At 41.8% G+C, this 22,301-nt stretch overlaps 1 protein-coding gene across 9 annotated transcripts in view; it reads right to left on the bottom strand.

The window, feature by feature from the left end:
* Positions 1–1,525: 1,525 nt before the first annotated feature.
* Positions 1,526–22,301, bottom strand: part of LOC131807752 (RNA-binding protein 12) — a 35,114-nt gene continuing 14,338 nt past the window's right edge. For 8 of the 9 annotated variants that reach the window (XM_059133374.1, XM_059133373.1, XM_059133370.1 and 5 more), the window contains 15 exons: positions 7,306–7,434; positions 7,028–7,207; positions 6,806–6,880; positions 6,653–6,724; positions 6,419–6,499; positions 6,160–6,249; positions 5,978–6,064; positions 5,746–5,832; positions 5,593–5,652; positions 5,380–5,513; positions 5,240–5,294; positions 4,939–4,990; positions 2,448–2,581; positions 2,062–2,298; positions 1,526–1,862 (listed from right to left, as the gene is read on the bottom strand). In XM_059133374.1, coding sequence (XP_058989357.1) covers positions 1,722–1,862; positions 2,062–2,298; positions 2,448–2,581; positions 4,939–4,990; positions 5,240–5,294; positions 5,380–5,513; positions 5,593–5,652; positions 5,746–5,832; positions 5,978–6,064; positions 6,160–6,249; positions 6,419–6,499; positions 6,653–6,724; positions 6,806–6,880; positions 7,028–7,207; positions 7,306–7,434 — 1,614 coding nt within the window. In that variant the 3' untranslated portion in view covers positions 1,526–1,721. Of the gene's footprint in view, positions 1,863–2,061; positions 2,299–2,447; positions 2,582–4,938; positions 4,991–5,239; positions 5,295–5,379; positions 5,514–5,592; positions 5,653–5,745; positions 5,833–5,977; positions 6,065–6,159; positions 6,250–6,418; positions 6,500–6,652; positions 6,725–6,805; positions 6,881–7,027; positions 7,208–7,305; positions 7,435–22,301 lie in introns of those variants that run through there. The other variant, XR_009344594.1, reaches the window with a different exon arrangement.

Genomic DNA, 22,301 nt, shown 5'->3' with positions numbered 1-22,301 from the left:
TGTACAGAAATATTCATTACAACACTTTGTAATATTGTAAAATTGGAGGAGATCCAAATCTTAATAAGTGAAAGACTGGGGGCGCTTGGGTGGCTCAGTGGGTTAAAGCCTCTGCCTTCAGTTCTAGTCATGATCCTAGGGTCCTGGGATCGAGCCCCGCATCGGGTTCTCTACTCAGCAGGGAACCTGCTTTCCCCGCTCTCTCTGCCTGGCTGACTACTTGTGATCTCTGCCAAATAAATAAATAAAATCTTTAAAATAAATAAATAAATGACTGGCTAAATAAGCTGTAAGATACTCATACACAGAGTAATTTATGCATTAAAAAGAATAAGGTCACCAATAAGTTCTAATAGGTAAGGCACCCAAAATATAATAAAAACAAGGTACAAAGAGTATGAGTAATATAATATCCTAATTAAATTAATTAAATTAATAATCAAATTAAAATAATATAATATCCTAATTAAAAATTGTCAGACCTAGGAAAGATAGGAACCCTTACCTGCTCAATTATCTATTTTATAAAATATTTATATTTGAAATAATTTTGTACTAACATGCATTTTAAAGCACGTTAAAATAGTATGTATAATATGACCCCATTTTTGTAAAATAAAAAACATGTATAGATTAGAGTTTTGCAAGACAGATTAAAAAATATCCCCAAATATTTTTTTGGCATATGGGAGTCTGCATATTATTTTTTTCTGTATTCTTTCTTTTATAATAAAAATAAGTTATCAATTTTCTAGTAAAAAAATTAGCTGTTAAAAAGATTCAGGATTCGGGACGCCTGGGTGGCTCAGTTGGTTAAGCAGCTACCTTCGGCTCGGGTCATGATCCCAGTGTCCTGGGATCGAGTCCCGCATCGGGCTCCTTGTCGGTGGGGAGCCTGCTTCTCCCTCTGCCTCTGCCTATCATTCTGTCCGCCTGTGCTCGCTCTCTCCCTCTCTCTCTGTCAAATAAATAAATACAATCTTTAAAAAAAAAAAAAAATTTAGGATTCTAGGGGCGTTTGGATGGCTCAGTGGGTTAAGCCTCTGCCTTCAGCTCAGGTCATGGGCTCAGGGTCCTGGGATCGAGCCCCGCATCTGGCTCTCTGCTCAGCAGGGAGCCTGCTTCCCCCCTCTCTCTGCCTACTTGTGATCTCTCTCTGTCAAATAAATAATTAAAATCTTAAAAAAAAAAAACAAAAAACAAAAACCACCACTGCTCTCTCCTCCAGAAGACTAGCATAGTCCTTAAACTCATCCCTCGCCTAGCATGTTCCACCTTATCTGTGTTCCCTTAGGACAGGGCAGGCTGGCTGTTTCGCTCACATTTGATCCTTGTATTTTAAAAACAGAAGCATTTCTAGACTTTTGGCCTGGAATACCGAATTTCTTTGCCTAGGCCTATCAGAGGTATCCTTCACTCAACGACTCTAACGGGATAAACCAAAGCTCAGGAAAAATAAATATGGCTAAAAGTCAAAAGTGGGACTTTTTCAGTCCCACTCAAAAAGAGAGTGGTGGCAAATCAGTTGGTCTTCATTGATCTTTATTAAATGAAGGACTCCAGGTGCAAGCAGGAGGGATCAAGAGCAACAGCAGGAGCAAATATAAAAGTATAAAATGTAAAGTGCAGCACTGGGGAATGTGTGTAGGGCTGAACCATGCCCACAGAGACCTTGGGGACACAAGGCTGAGGACCAGCCATAGCCCACCCTCTGAGGGAATCTAAGCCTGAGGAGCATGTGCAGGGCTCTTGGCTGGGGGTGGAAGTGGCTTGAATGGGGCCCAACCTTGGGCCTTGAAGTAGGAGACGAGTTGCGTGGGTACTTCTGCAAGCACAGTCTGTGCCAGTGTCTCCCGAGGGGCCTGCCAGGAGAAAAAGGGCAAGGTCAGTGATGACCCCTGACAGCTTCCCGAAGTCTACATTTCATACCCCAAAAAAGGATACAAAGAATATAAACCCCAACACCCAACCCTGCCCCAATGGAAAGGTGAGAATCCCCACTCAGAGAGGTGGAAAGATAAACTCCCAGATCCGGTCTGCCTCCAGGCTTGCCCCACTTACATTCTGGAAGCGGCGGTAGGGCACAAACTGCACTATGTCACGGGCAGCTGCCTCCCCAGAGCGTGCACGCAGGGGTCCACCATCAGCATCCAGCTGCTCCATGGCATCGAAGTCAGCACCACCCACACCCACGATGATCACTGACATGGGCAGGTGGGAGGCATGCACCACAGCCTCACATGTAGCCTCTACATCTGTCACAGCACCGTCAGTCAGCAGCAACAGCACGAAGTATTGCTGGGGATAAGTCCATTCACAAACTGAGGCAGACCTTCTAAACACCCCAGCCACACATTCCCAGACTGGTAAGAAGACTATTGTTACATATCCCTGAAGGGAACCCTTGACCAAGACTGCCCACCACCACTACCTCCAATGATCCTCACCGAGGCAGTCCTTTGATGTGCAGCCTGGGTTGCCAATCTAGCCACATGGTTGATGATGGGTGCAAAGTTGGTGGGGCCATAGAGGCGAACTTGGGGCAGGGCTTGGCGGTAAGCATCCACAATGCCCTGGATGCCTAGAAAAGGAGGGCAAAAAACACTGTAAAATACCAATCCTGACATCACCATCCTGGCAAAGCAAATCTGGGAACTAGGGTGCATTTCATTCAATCACCACTATAAACCCAAGGTACTATACTTTATCCTAATGATAAAAGAATTAAGACCAAAGAGAAGGGTACTTCCCCTAAACCACAACTTGACTTAAATCTGATTGGGGGGGGTCCCCTGAAAAATCCAAGATGGTTAAGCATCAGATTATAACCTGCATAATAAAATTAATTATAATCCATTTAACAAGAACCCCTAGATAAGTAATTAATGGGAAAGAAGAGAAAACTTTTTTTTTTTAAGATATTTATTTCATGGGGTGCCTGGATGGCGCAGTGGGTTAAGCCACTGCCTTCGGCTCAGGTCATGATCTCAGAGTCCTGGGATCGAGTCCCGCATCGGGCTCTCTGCTCGGCAGAGAGCCTGCTTCCCTCTCTCTCTCTCTCTGGCTGCCTCTCCGTCTACTTGGGATTTCTCTCTGTCAAATTAATAAATAAAATCTTTAAAAAAAAAAAAAATTTAAAGATATTTATTTATTTCACAGACAGAGATCACAAGTAGGCAGAGAGGCAGGCGGGGGGGGGGGGGGCGGCAGGCTCCCTGCCGAGCAGAGAGCCAGATGGGGGCTCAATCCTAGGACCCTAGGATCATGACCTGAGTGGAAGGCAGAGGCTTTAACCCACTGAGCCACCCACGTGCCCCAAGAGGAAACTCTTAATAAATGCAAGAGGAGAAATTACAAAATCATCTGACAAACACTGCAAAGATCATCAATGGGTGCTAATACTATAAGATACTAAAACTACAGGGTACTAGTTAATGAGTAACTGGATATTGATATAGTCTCAAGGCATCTTCCCCAAAGACACTTATTAATTACAAACAGCGGACAAACCTGGCAGACTCTGCCTTAACCAAATGATCAAAGTTAACATGACTAGTAATAGGATAAATCAACATCAGGGCCTCCTGACATGGTATACTGAGAGAACACATAGCATCGCTTCTATAATATGCCCACCAGAAGTACATAATCTCAATCTAATCATAAATAAATATCAGATAAACCCAAACTGCAGGACATTCTACTTATCTAGGCTGTAATATTAAAATATGTCAGCATCATGAAAGATAAGAACTCTGGAAGACAGACAAATGGATTATGTAATCTGAGATTTTCTTTAACTGTAAAAGACAACTGGCAAAACTTGAATAAATTCTAGACTGGATAATGGTATTGATGTTAATCTCCTGATTTTGAGAATTGTACTGTAGTTACATAAGAGAATGTCTTTGATTTTAGGAACCATCCACTGATAAACAATGAAGGGTGCAAAGTTGGTACGGCCATAGAGGCACACTTTGCGGAGGGCTTATTCACTGTAACTCTCAAACATTTCAGGAAAAAAATGTGTACACACACACACACATATGTACATGCACCTAAAGATGTAAATATATAGCTATTTATATACATAGCACAGGGGATAGGGAGGGAGAGGAAGGGAGATAGAGAATCTGACACAGAGAATCATGAAGCAAATGTATTTATGGCTGGGGAATCTGTGACCTAGGGCCTGTGCTGAGCTCCAAAGACCTAAAGCCCCTATAACTACTCTCACAACTTTTATCTAAGTCTGAACTCATGTCAAAAACCCAGATCAGATCAGGTCAAATTTTCCCATTTAGTTTGTTGCCCACTTGGGGGTACTGGGGTGCTACAAGGTTTGGCCCTCTCTAGACAAGAGTGTGGGCAAAGGGCGCCCTGAACGCCGGACAGGTACCAGTGAGCTTCCAGGCAAAGGTAAAGTGGTAACAGCTACCACTGCTTAGAGAAAGCTTATACATATCCTCTCCTTAAATATTCAACATCCTTTAATATGTATCACTTTTATGAAGCCAAAGTAAATTGGCCCCAACTCACATGGTTTTATAAAGAGGCAAGATAAAAAACCTGAGACGTAGATTTGAGTCTAAAGACCTAGCTCCAAAATCCCCTCCTCTGGGGACGCCTGAGTGGCTCAGTAGGTTAAGTGGCTGCCTTCAGCTCAGGTCATGATCTTGGGGCCCCGTGATCAAGCCCTGCTGAGCAGGGAGCCTACTTCCTTCTACTGCGTCTGCCTGCCACTTTTGCCTACTTATGCTGTCGAATGAATGAATGAATGAATGAATGAATCTATCTTTGAAAAAATAAAATAAAATCTACTCTCTGGACAACAGAATCAGGTATCTACCCCATTACCCCCACAATCCCTTGTCTGCATGGGCTGGGCCTTCTTGGTGTAGACAGATCTGCCTCACAATGGAGTTTGAAGGAACTTACCTGTGCAGTAGGGGTTACTGGGGTTGAAGTTCAAGGCAAATTCATGGGAGACCTGAAGGCAAGAATCAAAAGGAGGTTCTTTTCCGATGACCATCAATGTGCAAAGAAAAATGACACTGTGGTATACAGCAAGCATTGTGGGGGAGCTATGTAGTCCTGAACATTCGTTGTACATGTGTCTGTAGGGATACATCCCTGCATCTCCACATAAAGCTGGGTGCCACACAGCAAGTCAACCACATCCCCCCAAATCAGGACCCTAACACTGAAAATAGGAGTTGGGGAAGGAAAGAGTACTCACCTGCCAATCAGGGGGTACCTGGGCCCCAAATCCAAACGCTGGGAATAGCTTGTCCCTGTGGGAAGACAGTGAGTTGAGAAGAGACAGAGAGGGGACTGTGAGTCCAGAGGCTGAGGGATGGGCAAAAGAAAGTTACTCACGAGTCATAGTCCTGAATCACGCTGCCCACACTCCACAGTGCTGTCAGGTACTCGTTGACCCCTGTTGGACTCAGGTAGTGCAGGGAGTCCGGGGAGGAAGGATCTCCATTGGAGCCCGTGAAATCAATACCCACCTAGGAGGAGGAGAGGAGGGGAGCTGAAGGCCACTCCGAGACCCAGATCTGTTCTCTTATTCCTGATAAAGCAACTTACAGTGAAGTTGATTTGACAGCCTCCCATCACATAATCCAGGAATGAATACTGTGTTTCTACCTGCAGATGAAACCAGGATCATGGCTGGGGTGAAGGGGTTGGGGCCATGGAGCACAGGGGTCAGAGCCTGGGTCCCATGGGCTATTGCCTCACCTGGCAAATCTTGACACAAACAGTCCCAGAGTTCTTGTAGCTTTTCTTTTTCTGCTGTTTCTCAGGGTGGATACATTCAAACTCAGCCTGGTGAGGAAAGAAAAAATTAGGGCAGGAAACTCCCAGAGCATCAGCTGGAACTGGTCTGCCCTCCCCCCCTCTCTCCCTCTCTCCCTGGGGCTGCAGTCCTTTAGAGCCCACCTCCGCACTCCTGAGCAGGGCTGGCACTCACCGGGACTGCTTGCAGCTGGGCCAAGCTGGTGTAGAAGGTACCAATAAGATCATGCGAACCATCACTGTCATAGTCTGAGCATCGCACCTGTGCGTGAGGAAGGTGTATGTGTATACAGAGACCAGGGATGGGGGCAGGTGAGAATAAATCCCTCCCCAGGTACATTCAGGAGGCAAACTCACCTGGATGGGTGTGTTGGGATCTCCCCCACAGAAATGCTGAAGGGGAACAGAAAAGCGCTTCCATGTAGGGTTCAAGTTGTTCTTGATTACCTGAAGATGGAGGGTAAGGCCTCTCGTGAGCTCTGGGCTGGCAATATGGGGAGCTGTCACTCTTCTCTATCCATACACGGTCTATTTCTCCCTGTTCCAAACCTTGGTAATCACAAGCCCCAGGAGAGTCTCTCCTATCCCTCTTCACCCAATCCCAGGGGTATCACACCTCAGATCTGTATGCCAGGTGCCATTTCCCATCACCCTGACGGAAGAACTCCAAGAACGGATCCGATTTCCCCAGGAAGTCCTGTCAATGACACAGAGACCCCAGTGTAAGACTCAGGGAGAGACAACCATTTTGCCAGTCCCCAGTCCCACCCCCGTAATTCTTAACCCCCCCCCCCAAACACCATTCCTGCCCCTTAATTCTTAACCCTCCAGGGCTTCTTTCCAGACACACCTTCTTATCTAGGTTTCTGGCCTCCACCTCCATGGTCACTATACGACTATCCTTCATCTCCAGAGCAGATACCTAGGAAGGGGAGGCAGGAGACTGTATCCTTCATGAATTCCTCACTGATATAATCCTCCTCTCCTCAGAGTTCTTTCTTACCGTGATGGTCCCCCGCCCAGCAGGTCTTCCAGGCTTCAGCATCAACGGCAGAGTTACTGTCTGGCTGGACACAATCTGGGGCAGAGTAGAGTGGATGGGGGAGTAAAATCTCAGGCAGGGTTAGGTCTTGCTTACCCCCACCTTCACGTTCCAGACAGTCTAGGCTGTTAGGGCTCTTACTGAACATGTGTCTAAAGTATTTTAATCCCTAGCCCCACATACCTGTCCTAGGGAACACTCAGCCCCTCCTAGGAAATCATCATCCCCCAGCGCAGGTGTCTTGTTGTCTATGTCGTAAATGCCAAATCGGAGCTTCTGGACTGTTTCAAAGTGGTACTCAAGCTGCAGAGTCTTGGAGAACTCAGGGCTCGAGCAATTCCGTACTCGCTCAGTTCGGCCAAGCTGTGGGCAGAGGCCAGCAGTATTACAGTCACACACCCTCCACCCCCAAAAGAGTTCTAATCTTCCTCCACAACATTAACCCCCAAGACCCTTCTCACCTCAGCCCAGCTGCCCCCTCCCACATCCTGTAAAAGGACGCAGAGTGGGTCAGACTTGGAGCCGATGTCCTTGTCAATGAGGTGGTCACAGGAAATGGAGAGCTGAACCAAAGTCACGCAGTGGGCCATCTGGGAAAAAAGGACCCAAGTCAAGCACTGAGGACCCTTCTCTACCCTTCCCTGACTATATGTCCCAGCTTGGGAAGCCCAGTAGGCTTCCCTGCAGGCAGGGCTGAGCCTGTATCCAGCTCCATGACACCCAAGAGAAGATCTTAAGAGCTTCCATACTCCTCTATTTCCCTCAGGTGAGCTCAATGGGACAAGACACAGTGAGTACAACCAACCCTGGTATGATGGGAAGACGTGGAAAAAGTACACTGGCCTTGATTGACAACTTTGAGCCCAAACTGGTCCTCAGCCTAAAATCCCTATAATGTTCTCAAGACCCAGAATCCAACCCTGATCTTCTGAGACCAATGAATCTCACTCTGACCCTTTACTGAGCCCAGATTAGACCCTAATCCCAACATGACCATGATCCAGATACAACTCCCCAAAAAGTTTCTTCCTCCAATGATTTCTCACTAACTCTCGGGCCCTGCATCTTGAGGTGGTGTTGGGATTCCCCCAATTGATTCTCTGAGCAGGCAATCAGCTGCTCATGGCCAGCTCCTCACTAGTATCACTGCCACCACCCAGTCCAAGCCACTGGGCTTATCGCATTAGCCTCTTTACCTGGTCTCCCTTATCTGCCATCCCCACCTCTACCTCCCTCCTCACACCAACACTCTACTCTCAATACAGCAACCAAGGGGATCCTGTTAAAACGTAAGTCAGGTTATGTTACACGTCTGCCCAAACCCTCTAATCATTATTGCCCATTACTTAGGAAAAAATACAAATTCTACCATGGTCTCCAAGGTCTTGAAAGATCTAGATCTCTCTAACCTGATTTCCTAACACCTCTCTTGCTCACTCCATTCTGAACACACAGGTCTGCTTGCCTGCCATTCCTCAAATAAACTTGATTCTTCCTTCATATTATCCACATTGCTTAGTGTTTCTTCACTCCTTCTAGATCTTTATTCAGAATCATCTTATTGTGAAAAAAAAAAGGTTCTCCTTTTCTAGGTACTTAACATTTCAACCCTACTACTACTGATGCATCACATACCCCTTTCCTGCTTTTTCTCTTTCGCATTTATCACTTATTGTCTAATATATAACCTCTCTTGCCCACTATAATGTAAACTGAGGGAATGTAAATGTGGGGGAAGGGATATTTTGTCTTGTTTATTGCTCTATCCCAAGCACCTAGATAATATTTGCTGAATGAAATCCAAAAGGCCATCTTCAGTCTCAGCTCCCAGCTCAGTCACTGCCAAACTGACTGGCAATCAAGGAACACGAATTTTTCCAATTTACCCATCTCCTTGGCTGAAACACTATCTTCTTGCATGGATCTCCTTGACTCCCATGTAACCCCTCCTCCTACAGTCCCCATCAATAATTACCCTCAGACTCCTTACTATCCCTGTGTCCCCGTTGACTCATACACCCGCTGACTGTACCAAAACTGCACTTGACGTCAGATCTCTCATCCAGCTTCACTCAGCACTCCAGACTTCCCAGCACTATACCCCAGGATGCCTCTAGCCTTAGCCTCCCCTAAACTGATCCTCAATCAATCCTTCCCCCAACCCAGTCCACAGTTTGTGCTGTTTCCATCTTGGTGTCTCACGGTCTCCATCTGGAGTGCTATTATCTACCGTTAGAATGACTCTTAACTTTGGTTTGCTTCACATATTGCCTGTTCATAGCACCTCAGTCTGTGCTTGAAAGCATCCAATGATGGAAAATCCACCACTCTTCTAATCCATTAGATAGTCCTGCTTCAAAAAGTCCTACCAAACCAACTCAAGTCTGTTAAATTCTCATTTCTATGTATTTGTCCTATTTCTCCCCAGTCTAAACTTTCACAAGGAAAGCCTCTGAGAAACCATCTGATACTTGGAAGCAGTGAAATCCCCAGCTAAAAATCTAGAAAAAGAGCCCCCGTTCTTTTTGAATGTTGCCCCTCGTATGTGGCTTTTAGACTTTGACCAGCCTTATCATTCCCCCTTTGGAAGGTCCCTAAGAACAGATCCAAAGAAGAACACATACTCCCAAAGGAGTGGGACCACAACTTCCCAAAGTCACAATCTGACTCCAGGCTTCTCACATCACATGTTCTTCTGAAGCAGTGTTTGCACACAACAGAAACAAACGAAGAACATTCATTTCACTATTGCTGAGAAGAGTAAAACACCCGAGACTGCCAAAGGTCTATCTATTGGGCACCAAGTAAATTACAGTACATTAAAACAATGAGATGTTGAGCAGCAGGTAAAATACAAGGCAGAACTATATTATATTGGTATTCTATGAAAAAATAAACTCACAAAAAATGGTAAGTAGGACTCCATTTTAAACTTTAAGTGTATGTGTATGTACAATAGATTTGAATAGGTACACAAAATAAATACAGAAAAATGGAAGGCACACCAAAAATTGCAACTTTTAGGTACACCTCAGGGAAGTGGAATGAAGGTGAGGATTTTATAATCTATAAACACTTATGTATTATTTCAATATTTTAATTTATTTTGTATTTTTAAAGGACACCATTAGCTTTTTTCCACCCAATCCACAACTCAAGTCCTCTTAACTATTCAAAGTCCAAAGCCTCTACGTCTGGTTTAACAATCCCTAACTTCAGGGCTCAGTGTCTCTCGCCTCTTCACTGGCTTCTCAAGGCTCCTTAACAATGCCTCAGCTAGTCTTCCTGTGTCAGCTTCCAGAGTCTCTACCTTAACTAGAAGTCCTGCATAGATGCCCATGGCCCTTAGGTTCAGAGCCAAGCTCACTAGCAAGGCCACCTTGTGGCATAACTCCAGACAGTACATCTATACAGAATTCAGTGGGTGTGTAATATGGTGACCCTGCATCCCTAAGTGAACCTTCAAAGCCCTTCTCAGTCTGCTTTACCTCCTGTTACTCTACCACCCAACCAACTAGTCATCCAAAGCTATTTCTGGCTCCTGGAACATACACATGCTGATACCTCTGACTTTCCTGTCTAACATATGCCTTGTCATCCAAAGTTTTGCTAGGACATTATTCCTTTATGAAGCCTCACCCAAATTCCCCAAGTAAAATTTATCATCTCTCCTCTGGATGATTACATGGTCTCCTCATCACATTCCTGCAAACACACACAGACACATTTCTGTGCTTATTAGCCAAACAGAAACTAGACCATACCATTTCTTCATTTAAAACTCTGGAATGGCATCCCCAAATACTCAAAGCCCAAAGTTCTTTCCCTGGTCTACAAGGCCTTCCCTCAAAGACCTGACACTTAACTAATCACCTAGCCACATAGGTATGTTTCAGCCATGTTTCATTTCTGACCCTCATACACACAACTTCAATCTCATTCTCCTTATCAGGGCTTCTGTGGTGTCTTTATCCACAAACACCCAAGAAAATAAGCTGGATTAGAGTAGGAACCACGTGTAGTTTGCCTAATCTATCTCCAGAATTTTTAACAGTACCTATCCTATAGCAGGTACTCAGTAAATATTAGTGATATAACACTGAAACTGCCATATCAAAAATTTGACTTTTGTCTATTTTCATTATCTATGGCCTCCTTGGAACTAGGGTTGGGTATGACTTCTGTATCCCTAATACCAGTGCTTAGAACATAGTTAGTACTCATAACCATTTGCTGAATAAATGGTAACATGTGTTTTTGCTCAACTCAAATTTTGAGGTCTTTTTCATTTGAATTACTGTCCCAGCAGTAAGTCTTCTCTATCCTTATCTTGTACAATTGAGCTTTAAAATTTAAATGCAGGACTCCTCCAACTCAATGACAATTTAAAATGGGCAAAAAATCTGATCAGTTACTTCATGAAAGAAAACAGAATTGGAAATATGCAAAGGAAGAGTAATCAAAAGCACTAGTCATCAGGAAAATGCAAATTAAAACCACAAGATATTATCACATACCCACCACAAGGGCTAAAAGTAGAAAAACTGACAATGCCAAATGTTGGCAAGGACATGGAAATCTCATACATTGTTAGTGAAAGCATTAAATATACCACTTTGGAAACTGTCTGGCAGCTTATTAGAAAACCAAACACACATCTAGTCCAAGACCAATTTCACTCCTAGATTTTTATCCAAAAGAAAACATTATGTCCACAAAAAGATTTGTATAGGAATGTTCATAGCAGCTTTATTCATAATAGCCAAAAATATGAAACAGCTCAAGTGTCCATGAATATGAGAATGAATAAACCATAATGTTTATACATGTAATAGAAAACTGCTCTGGTAACAAAAAAACAAACTATTAATATCTGCAACAAGGAGGAATCTGAAGTGTAAAATACATATATTCCACTTATGGAGTTTTTAAGACAGACAAAACTAACCTACAGTGAAAAAATTTCAGAATACTGGTTGTTCCTCCCATGTACCCTGAGGGCAGGTATCAACTGAGAAGCAGCAGGAGATAAGGGGGAGCGGCAGACAGAAAAGTTCCTTATCTTGACAGGAATGTGAGTCATGAACGCATTTTTCATTTTCATCTAATGGTACACTTAAGGTGTTATTATATATGTAAAGGTTACCACCTCCCCCTACCCAACAAACCTACATGAAATAATGAACGCAAGACATGATGAAATATTTATGGGTGAGGTGTGATGTTCACAATTTCTTTGAAACGCACCAAAAAAGTAAAATGGTATGTTGAATGGATACGTGGTAAAACACATATAGGAGCATTTAAATTGTAGGATCTAAATGGCAGATATATGGTTATTTCCTATATAATTTTTTTACAACTTTTCTGTACGTTTTAAGTTTTCACAATAAAATGCTGGGGAAAAATTTAAGTGGAGGACTCCAAGTGGAGAACTCGGTGTTTATTCCTGACACTTTGTTGTTAAGTACAGAAGTATTGCCAGGAATTATCTGTAGTGGTGAGGTTACAGGCAACAACGGGAACTGCTTCCTTTTCCACCACTCTTGACTTCTCAAAGATCCCAGAAAGAGGCTTTTCATCTGGGGAACACCCATTAGCAGTGGGTCAGGTGCTGCTTCTGGTGAGGCCTCAATTTGTGGTAGACAAGAGCATTCTTTCCTAGTCTATTCGCATGTTTACCCTTTCCCTACAATTGGTTCTGTTCTATACTTTTTCAGTTTCTTCTGGGATCAAACTAAAATCCCAAACAGAATGATGTGGGCCCACATGTGCATATGGGACTGGAATCAATTTCTAAGAGACCAGAGCTTGCTGTGCTACCAGTTGTTTTCTCCTCAATCTCCCCGCTTTGCTTCTCATTGGAATTAGCAATCCTTTATAAGCAAATCTTTACAATGTACACTCTTCTATCCTTTGTCATATTCCCCTTAAATTATCTAATGCTTGGGATTATTAATCTCTCCCAAATCCTAATCTCCTTTAAGATCTATTTCCAAGCCTACCTCTGTTTAGAAATCTTAAAGAATTAAAATTCCTAGTTCATGTCACTTTTCCGTCCTATATCCTTTGAACAGCTACATCCTTAAGCCAGACTTACTTTTCATCTAGTGCCATTACAATGAATCTCATGGGACTTTCAGCCTCCTTTATAGGACTCAAATTTTATAAAACCATATTAAATATGACATTTAAGTGAGTCAATAAAAATCTCAGAAATTTTATTTATTTTTTAAGACAGGTCTAGCTAATATTTGCCAGGTCTTTGTGTCCAGTCTCTTCTGAACCGACATATCTTGCCTGGATGTCTCTAACAGTCTTCTAACTAGTCTCTTCATTTCCATTCTCAGTTCAACCAAGTTGAAGACCCTCCCTGACTCCAACCCAACAAAGCCCAGCTTCTCATAGACCTATCAAAATGTGCAACTTGTTTATCTGTTACATCTAATAGACTATAAATGCAACAAAAGAAGGGACCAGATCTGTCTTGCTCCCATTCTAGTGATTCACACATAGCAGGCACTTTGTAAATATTTGTTGAATTACTGCTAGGAAAGGAGTGATAATCCAAGGATCCTTGAAATGACCCAAATATAGACCTAGCCTGCTGCCAAAACCATCAAGGGAGAAATGAGCTTTTTAGGAACACTTAACACAAGAGACTAGCTTATTATTTCTATGTGCTCCCAACACTCCCAACCTTTCTATTTGGTGCTAGTCAGGAACTGCAAACAGAAACAACCAAGTATATAGGACCGATCTTTTCTGCCTTGTAGGCTGTTTTCCTCTGCTTTTCTCCATTGTCAGAAATAAGAAGGAACTGAGTGATCATTTAAATCAAGTCCTTCAATTCAAGACAGAGAGGTAAAATGTGATTTAGCTAAAGCCACATACACGGCTAAACAAAATGAGGACCAAAACTCAAATATTCTCCTACCTCGTGTCTAGAACTTTGGAGTACAGTCATACCATCCTCTCCTGAAGAACTTTCCTTCTTATATCCAACAGCAGTGTTGATATAGTGGGCAAGAGCGTGGGTTCTGTTGATGAAGTGATCAGGCCCCAAATACTGGCCTTACTTCTCTCCCTAGCCACAATGAGATATCACTACACACCCACCAGAACAATTGTTCTACCTATGAAACTTAGGCAAAATACTAAGCCTTAAGGTTCCTGAAGAGTAAAGCGGGGAATATGATCTTTTTTGGAAGATTCATATAATGTATGCAAAGTGCTTAGCACAGTCTGAACTATTATTACCAGTAAGTGTTAGCTATTATCATCCTCCTTCAAGCTCAGCTCTCAGATGCTCTTTTTCACAGTATCTCCCATCACTCAAAAATTTATTACTCTGGCTACTATACTCATCCACACCACAACTGTAGTGTCAATGTTTCTAGCTCAACTGTCTGTAAAATAACATCTTTAGAACATTGCTATGCATCTCCTATTTCACACAGCACAGACCTAACCATATGATAGCAATTCAAAGCACCTCAAGGAAAGGTTACAGCAATGCGCTGGAGCAGGCTTGTATGGTTTCACAGCATGTCTATCCATATTTTAAGCCACAGAAATTGGACAAATGCTAAAAACCAGAGCTTCCCTTCCCACAGCTAGCTGGTTTACCATCGTTGATAGGGAAACCCGCTCTGGCAAAAAGGGAGTGATGTGTCCATTTTCTAGGGCATCCCCTCCGCGGTCTTGGAGATTCTAACTCTGCTCTTCATAAATCCATGAACACATCACTCCTCTTATATCCAGTTCATGCCAGTCAAGCTGAAATTCATTGGCCTTTCATGCTCAGGTATTACGCTACCATCTTCCCTTCCCAAAAGCCTAACAAAGAAAGGAACCAGCTTCTAATTCCATTTCCATTTCCAGGCTTTGAAAAGGAAGAAGAGAGCACCAAAATGTCTGGGTGGCAGGATCACTCCAACAAACCAAAGCCATGCTCACACTCCTGTTGCCTACCTTGGCATGCTGGAGCAGCTCAGATGCTCAATCAAGTCTTGAAAGCCAATCAGGAAATTCTCCACAGGCTCCCAAACGGCAGAGCACCACCCATGGAATATATTCTTTTCCCTTCAGATTAAAAGGATGAACTACGCCCATCACCATTGTTCCTTTCCTTCTCTGCCTCCTCAAGGGACATGAATAAGGTTGACAAGTTTTTCTTTACCCCTGCCCCAAATTTAACAGCCCCCGAAGACAGTCACAAACGGAACCAATTATGTAAATCCCTACCATAAAACTGTATGTTCTTTATTCACACATATGACTACAGGCTACAAAAATTGTATTTAAAACTAAAAGTTTAAAAAATAATTTGGTTTAGATCCTTATAATACTAAGTAGTCTGGCTGCCACTGTATTTGGCAATACTATAAAGCTTAAAAATGTGAACGTCACACAAAAAGTGAAGCGCAGAAAATATGGTACAGTAAATGGTAACAGGGTGTCCCATCCTGCTATATTCTGTGAAGGTCAAAAAAGTTTAGAAGTCGAACTACAACATCCCAAGAAGACTTATCCCAAGTTGAACTACAACCTGTGTTCAACTCTTCAAAGAGAACCTAGCTTGAGCAGCAAATTGGGTATGAGTAAAGAGGTAAACTGAGGAAGAACATATGGCCTTCAAGCAAGATAAAACAGTACTGGAACCAGAGTTTTTCTCTGCCCTAGAACTCTGAATGTGTTTACATGAAGCCTCTACCTGCCTACTTCAAAATAAACATTGGTCCAGAATCCTTTCCCAGCAGGCTCAAGACCCCTGACAGAAGAGTGCTGCCAGCGGCCTCCCATGTCTTCTCCCAAAAGTTAGGGACAGGCAATGGTTGAAGGAGGGCTCTGCTTCTGGAGTCATGCAGACAGCCTATGACTGAATCATCTCTGCTTACCCTTACTATTAATTAGACTTCGAGCAAGTTATTTTGCTTCTCTTCCCCTGATTTCCCCACTTGTAAGGTAGGGAAAATAAGAATACCAACCTTACAGGGTTTTTGTGAGGATAAAATGAGGACAACCATGCAAAGTATCTCCTGCCTGACACAGAGTAAGTGCCGAATAATCGTTAACTGCTCCTCTTCTCAGTGCTCATAAATGGATCCTTTGTACTATTATCTAACTAGCTGGTTCATGGACAACCAAGAAAAATGCCTCTGAGTCCACCTGCCCCAGATGACCTAGCTGGTGGGAATGAAGAACCTCCCTACTTTTCTCTTCTAATGAAATTGTGAAGCTGCAGTGTGACTGCTGTCAAACTCAGAAATGCATCAAAGCAGTACCAGACCAAAATACTGAGTTCCACGGGCTTTTCTGTAGTTTAAGGTTCAAATTACCTACAAACTTCCATAAAGAAACAGAATGGCTGGGTTCGTAAAATCACAGAAGCTTGAAACTGGGCATAATGAGATTCTCTCATTTAATCATATTGCTTAAAACACTTAGGCCAGAGAAAGGAAATGACTGATCCTGGGACATATAGTAACAAATGAACCACAACTCTGAGAATATGATTTCTATTCCATCCATTTTAGCAACAGGTCACACCTTGTAATCCAGTCCAATCTGAAATCCATCTGGACACTCCACATGAGGACTGAGGCTCACGCGGCCTCTTCCCATGACCTATACCAACTAGCCTTATACTAAGATGGAAAAGAATTGTGCATCCACCACGTTTCCTCTATTTGTCCGTCAAGCAGGAAAAGAGGAACTGCTAGATTCTGCATGTATAGGACTAGAATTTAGTTTATTCAAAGGAATAAACCTTAAATAACAAGTGCCCATTCTGCAAATAAAGTAGAACTCAGTTCAGGAAAATGTGATTTTTATCAGAATTTTCAGAGACTACCTATTAGGCACCCAATTCTGCCCCTAGTCAGCTCTGCTGGAACCTACACTCAGTTGATCTACCTTCTTTTAACAAGACCACTGCCTATCATCTGCAGAGTGTAGAAGACAATAGTACTGGACCACCTTCCTAAGCATCTCCAGGGCAAGGACATCAACAAGAGCTTGTGCATTTCCAGTGTGCAATGTGATCTATGGCATAAAGAAGCCAAGTAAAAAGCAGCAGACCAGAGCCCTGGAAAAAGAAACCAACCTAATGTTCATAGTGCAAGTTCCTCTTACTGGAAAAAAATAAATCCACTTGGGATACATAGGAGATCTTAAAATGGGTTGTTCTTCAAATTTTGTGTTAGGCAAGTTGAGAAAAGAGAGGGTCTGAACAATAAGGAAACTGCATTACACACACACAATGACTTGCTCACTTCCCACTGTAGGTGGGGTGCAGGGGGTGGGGGTCAGCAGGGGATAGGGAAGATTCTAGTTCTGTTGCTGAACTCTGGTGGATTAATTTCACAATAGAAGACCCAGTTAGCCAGTGAAAAAGTTCATTGTAGCCCATGAAAACGGGTAACTGAGGCATGTTAACCCCTTCAAAAAAACTGCCAACATAACCGGAATGGGAAAGGTTAAGAGGAACGCAACAAAACTCAAATACTGAAAAGTAAAGAAACAGCTGAAAAAGGCAACACAGCTTAGAGAGAAATGACAGAGGATAACCTTTCTCATAAACTAAATCTGTACTGTCCAGGATGGCCTCCTACCCACAAGCAGATACTGAGCACTTGAAATATGCATAGTTCAAAAGACAATGTGCTGTAAAGTATAAATTGAAAACAGTATCCCCCCAAAATCTTAATAATTTTATAGAGTATACACTGAAATAGTAACATTTCAGATATACTGGTCTAAAATTTATTATTAATTTCACTAGTTTCTTTTTACCTTTTTCATGGCTACTAGAAAAATTTAGATAACATAAATGACTCTTATTTCTATTGGTCAGTGTTACCTAACATGGTGATCTCCAAAGATCAGATATGAAGAGGAAATTTTCTGTTCTGTGAATCTAGGATTGTGCTGTTCAATAGTTGCCACTAGCTTGCTTTTTAAATTTAATAGTAGCTACAGTAGCAGGGCCCCTGGATGGCTCAATCAATTAAGCATCCAACTCCTGGTTTTGGCTCAGGTCACGATCTCAAGGTTGTGAGACTAAGCCCTGCTTTGGGCTCCATACTCAGCATGGAGTCTACTTGAGATTCTTTCTCTGGCCCTCTGCATCCCCCCTCTGCCTGCTCACATGCACTCTCTCTCACAGAACAAATAAAATTCTTAAAAAAAAAAAAAGTAGCTACAGTGGCTAAGTAACATGAGTGCTAATGAGAACATTTCTGTTGGACAAAATTCTTAGAACAGCACTGCTCTAGAAGAAAAAGAACAAAGAGGTAAACATTTTATACAAAAAAAACTAAAACTATCAAATCAAATGCAAAACTGGAAAAGAATCAATTTCATATAGTCAACTGTGTAAGTAGTGAAACTGATGGGAAAATTTACTTAACTCCAGCATTTATGAATGTCTTATTAGGCCGTTTGTTTATAAGAACTGGTACATGGCAGCTGGTCAAAGGGTTATTAAAAAGATAAAATGTTCTATCCCTCTGGTAGGTCAGGACACCCCTAGTACAGCCCTCACCTGCCTGCCTTAGTTACCATTCAGCTCAGTCACGTCACTCAGGATACACTGTTAAACACAACTTTAAGAGCTTCCAGGACAAACACCATTTTAGGGAGTGCCAGTATTCTCTCACACTACTAAACATTTCATTTTACTAAATTAACATACTCAGCTTACACCCAAGGCTTCCATTATACTTCCATTACACTTGTTCAGCAACTCGCCAGGAAACCCCCCCCTCTCCATCCAGTTCCTGTAGGACATGAATGGTCCTCATACATGCACAAGTACAGCTGAGCACTTACTTGTATTATTTAAAACCTTAGGTTTTTAAGAACAAGCATCTTATTTTGCTTCCTTTTCTATCAGTGTGGAAGTGTTGGGTGCACAGCACTGCTCAAAAAATATAGTTAACATGGGTTACTGCTATGGCTAAGGTATTATCCATGTGAAACTGTCTTAAAAGCTTGGAGGCAACAGACATTTCCAATTCTAACCCGCCAATTCAATGGTCATAGAAGCAAAGATAATTGGCAGGATCTACTTCAGAAAGTTAAAAGCTGCATTAGTCTTTCCACTATAGCCAGATTTATAGCAGAGGGACCCTACTGGTCCCACAGGACCACACCACAAAAGAGAATTATGTATAAAGGATATAACCATCTCTGTATAGCAACACAGTATGTGGGAGAGTACAGTGGAGGATGGCATTCACTCAGAAGTGGAAAAAAAAAATGACATCAGCAACAGCACCAATTAGTATGATTTAAGATCCCTTAAGCAGCTGAGTATCTCTACCCTTAAACATTCTTCACTCTGCAAGGACTAACAGGTGACTTACAGTAGTATCACAACGTGGTTGGTTACATCTGGCACGTAACACAAATGCTTAAGTGACAAATCTTATTCACTAATCGAGAACTATGAATGAGCTCACATTCCCCCCTACCCCCCAAAGTTAGGCAGCTAGGCTACAGAGATAGACAGCAGTGAGAAACTCATAGCCCTGGTTACCAGCCGACTTACTAATGAGAGCAGGTAAAAGGGAAAAACTGGCAGCATCAGAATGGAGAGGGGATGAAACACTAAGGGGCAGACTGTTTGAATATAGCACATTCCTGGGAGTGTCTTATGCTTCTTCAACATCTGACTGTCCATATTGAATTGTGTTCTCTTGCTGGTCATGGCTGTTTTTCTCCAGTAGTCACTTCCTCCTCCTCTCAACATGAAATAGCAAGCCACCTGCTGACTAGGAAAAATGATTTGAAATATTAAGCTACTAAAATCAGAATCCAGATGTCTGGTACAGCTGGGATGCCAATTCCAATGTCTGCTGTGTCATTTAACCCACAACTTGGGTTTCCTTAGGTTCTAGGACTTAACTATCAACCTTTTCACCAGGGGAAGGTCCCTGGGCCTCTGAGAATTAAAAGATGATGGTTAATGAGGTTTTCCCCAGCACTATTTGCTGCCCCCAGATTTTTAGAGTGCTGCCCTTCTGCCCCTGGGGCTAGAATGTTTTCTTTCATCAAGTGGCTTTTTTGCCCCTTCTGGACTCTTCAGTAGTAGAGCAATATGTAGAAAAGCACTGCCACCTTAGTTGTTCATTGTTAATTATTATGATCCAGAAAAGGAGCCAAATTCTAAGATGCTTGAGAGATCCTCTGGCACAAAGTAGTTAAAGGCAACAAGAATAAATCCAAGAACAGCACAATAAAGAATTAACATTTACAGGAACAGGCACCATTAAGAGATGAACTTGCTCTGTTAAGAAGTGTTTTTCCAGAAAAGTCACTACAGCATCAGAGAACTATGCCACCACCAGAATACACTCTTTCCAGAAATTTCAGAGTAAATCTAAGTGATCAGATTTTATACTAAAAAGACAAAACTGAAATCAAGCAATTTTTTTAATTAAAAAGATAGTCATAAGTTTGGACTCTACCATATCCCATAAAAGCTCTAATGTGGGGAGGGGGTAAGGAGAATGGTGGCGATGCACGTAACTGATAAACCATTTCCTGCTGTAAAACACTGGAAAGCAGACAACAATGAATTAAAGTGAGTTTTCTCCTGAGCAAGAAAACAAAACATATTATTAGCATCAGTCCATCCTTTTTAAGATGGTAAAGACCATTCTGGGTATCTGTAGGCAGCTGATTTCACTCTGTGATTTTTCAAATACTTAGTCAAACCTTCATAATTTTAGAACAATTCAGCAACCACCTAGAATTAAGTATGTTTAAGTCTAAACCCCTCTAAAACAACCTGGGTATTGAAACTCAAAAACAGGCTAAAAACTCTTTTGTGGTAAAGGAAAAAGTTATATATATTTTTCAAGAGCATTGGTTAAAAGGAATAGCACACTAATTTCTCTGCAACTCCAATCCAGAATTTTTTTTAAAGGACTCCAGAGTTTATGGAAACTTCTCATTTGCTAATGTTTGTCTTTTAGCAGCTGAACAAATGTGGAAGGGACAAAACCAGAGCATCAATGTCAGAAAGCACCAATATTTTTGATTCCTCTCCCCCTTCCCCACCTCAAAATATCTCACATACTAATTCAAGAGTAAGTAAACAAAAAAAGAGAAACCTCTAATTAGAAATATGTGCAATTGACAATGTATTCTGAAGATTTCTTTTCCCATTTCTTAATCAGTTTTTTAAGAAGACCATCACAGCCCCCTTTAAGACACCTCTGTAAAAAGGAGCACCTGGTTTCTGTTTCTTTCTGAGTCCACAAAACGAAGTGGCTTGCTATCAAACCATACAAGATAAAAGTCTGAAAAGGTGGATACCACAGATTTGACCTAGAATCAAGTTTCCTCCCTGCCGTTCCAGGTTATCTTCTTTCCACACTTCAGCATTAGCAGACAAGGATAAACAACAATGGTTACCTCTGAGATCACCAAATCCACCTTTCCAAAGGCACAAAATATTTGTAGGATTTAAAAAAAAATAACAAAGACAACAACAAAAACCTGATGGTATAGCTCAGTGGAGTACTTTTGTGTAAAGCATTAAAAGCATCAGCCTCTTTTATTTTGTGACAAGTTTATTGAACAGTATTCAAGACTTCATCTTTATAAACAAAAACCTCTGCTGAATGATGCCAAGGCAGTATTTGCTGGCAATGTTGTGGCCATATTGGCAATGAATCATTTTATTGTGTTTGGACTGCTTGGACTACTACAGAACTGCCAGTAAAACTAAATGTGGTTAATTTTGCAAGAGTGGGAAGTTTTAAAAGTGATCACTGCTAGAAATTCTTTACAGATTTAACTAGCAGTAACTTTACGGCTTCTTTACTCATTTTTAAAGTATTCTTGAAATTGAAGAGTGGATTTATTTTTAAACATTTGACCCACACCTGTACACAATGACAGAATCCAATAAAAAGGACTTTGAGTTTGATTAAGGCTTTCATGGATCCTTATTTCATCCAAGGTATGCTTGTTTATGTCCATACACACCCCTAGATTTTCATCCAGTGGGTTAAGACTAACTAATTACACTGGACATTATTCTCTGAAATTCTGAATAAAAATTTCCCTAATGAAATTTTCATGGTTGATGCTTTGACAACTTGGAGCACAAAGCTAGGAACTATGTTTCACTCAACAGTGTTGCATTTTTTTAAAGCCACTAATAATTAATTGTACATCCAAACTACAGTATTAAACACAAAATACACCTCCAAATTTTGCTTGTGGACTAAATGTTTCACTAAAGTTCAGAAAAAGTTTACAAATTTGCTTATTTATAAAATACATTTTGTAGTATCTCTAATCCTTTAAACTAAAAAAAAACAAAAACAAAACCCAAAACAAAAACGCCCAGGCAAGGGGGTGGGAGGAATTAAACCTAATGGAAAAGATTCTCTTCCATTCATGTCAGTCACCAAAGACAAGATTTACACATAAAATT

Source organism: Mustela lutreola, chromosome 9 (genome assembly GCF_030435805.1).
Source record: "Mustela lutreola isolate mMusLut2 chromosome 9, mMusLut2.pri, whole genome shotgun sequence".
Classification (NCBI taxonomy): domain Eukaryota; kingdom Metazoa; phylum Chordata; class Mammalia; order Carnivora; family Mustelidae; genus Mustela; species Mustela lutreola.
The sequence above is the reverse complement of the archived record's forward strand: the minus strand, read 5'-3'. Positions and strand labels throughout refer to the sequence as shown.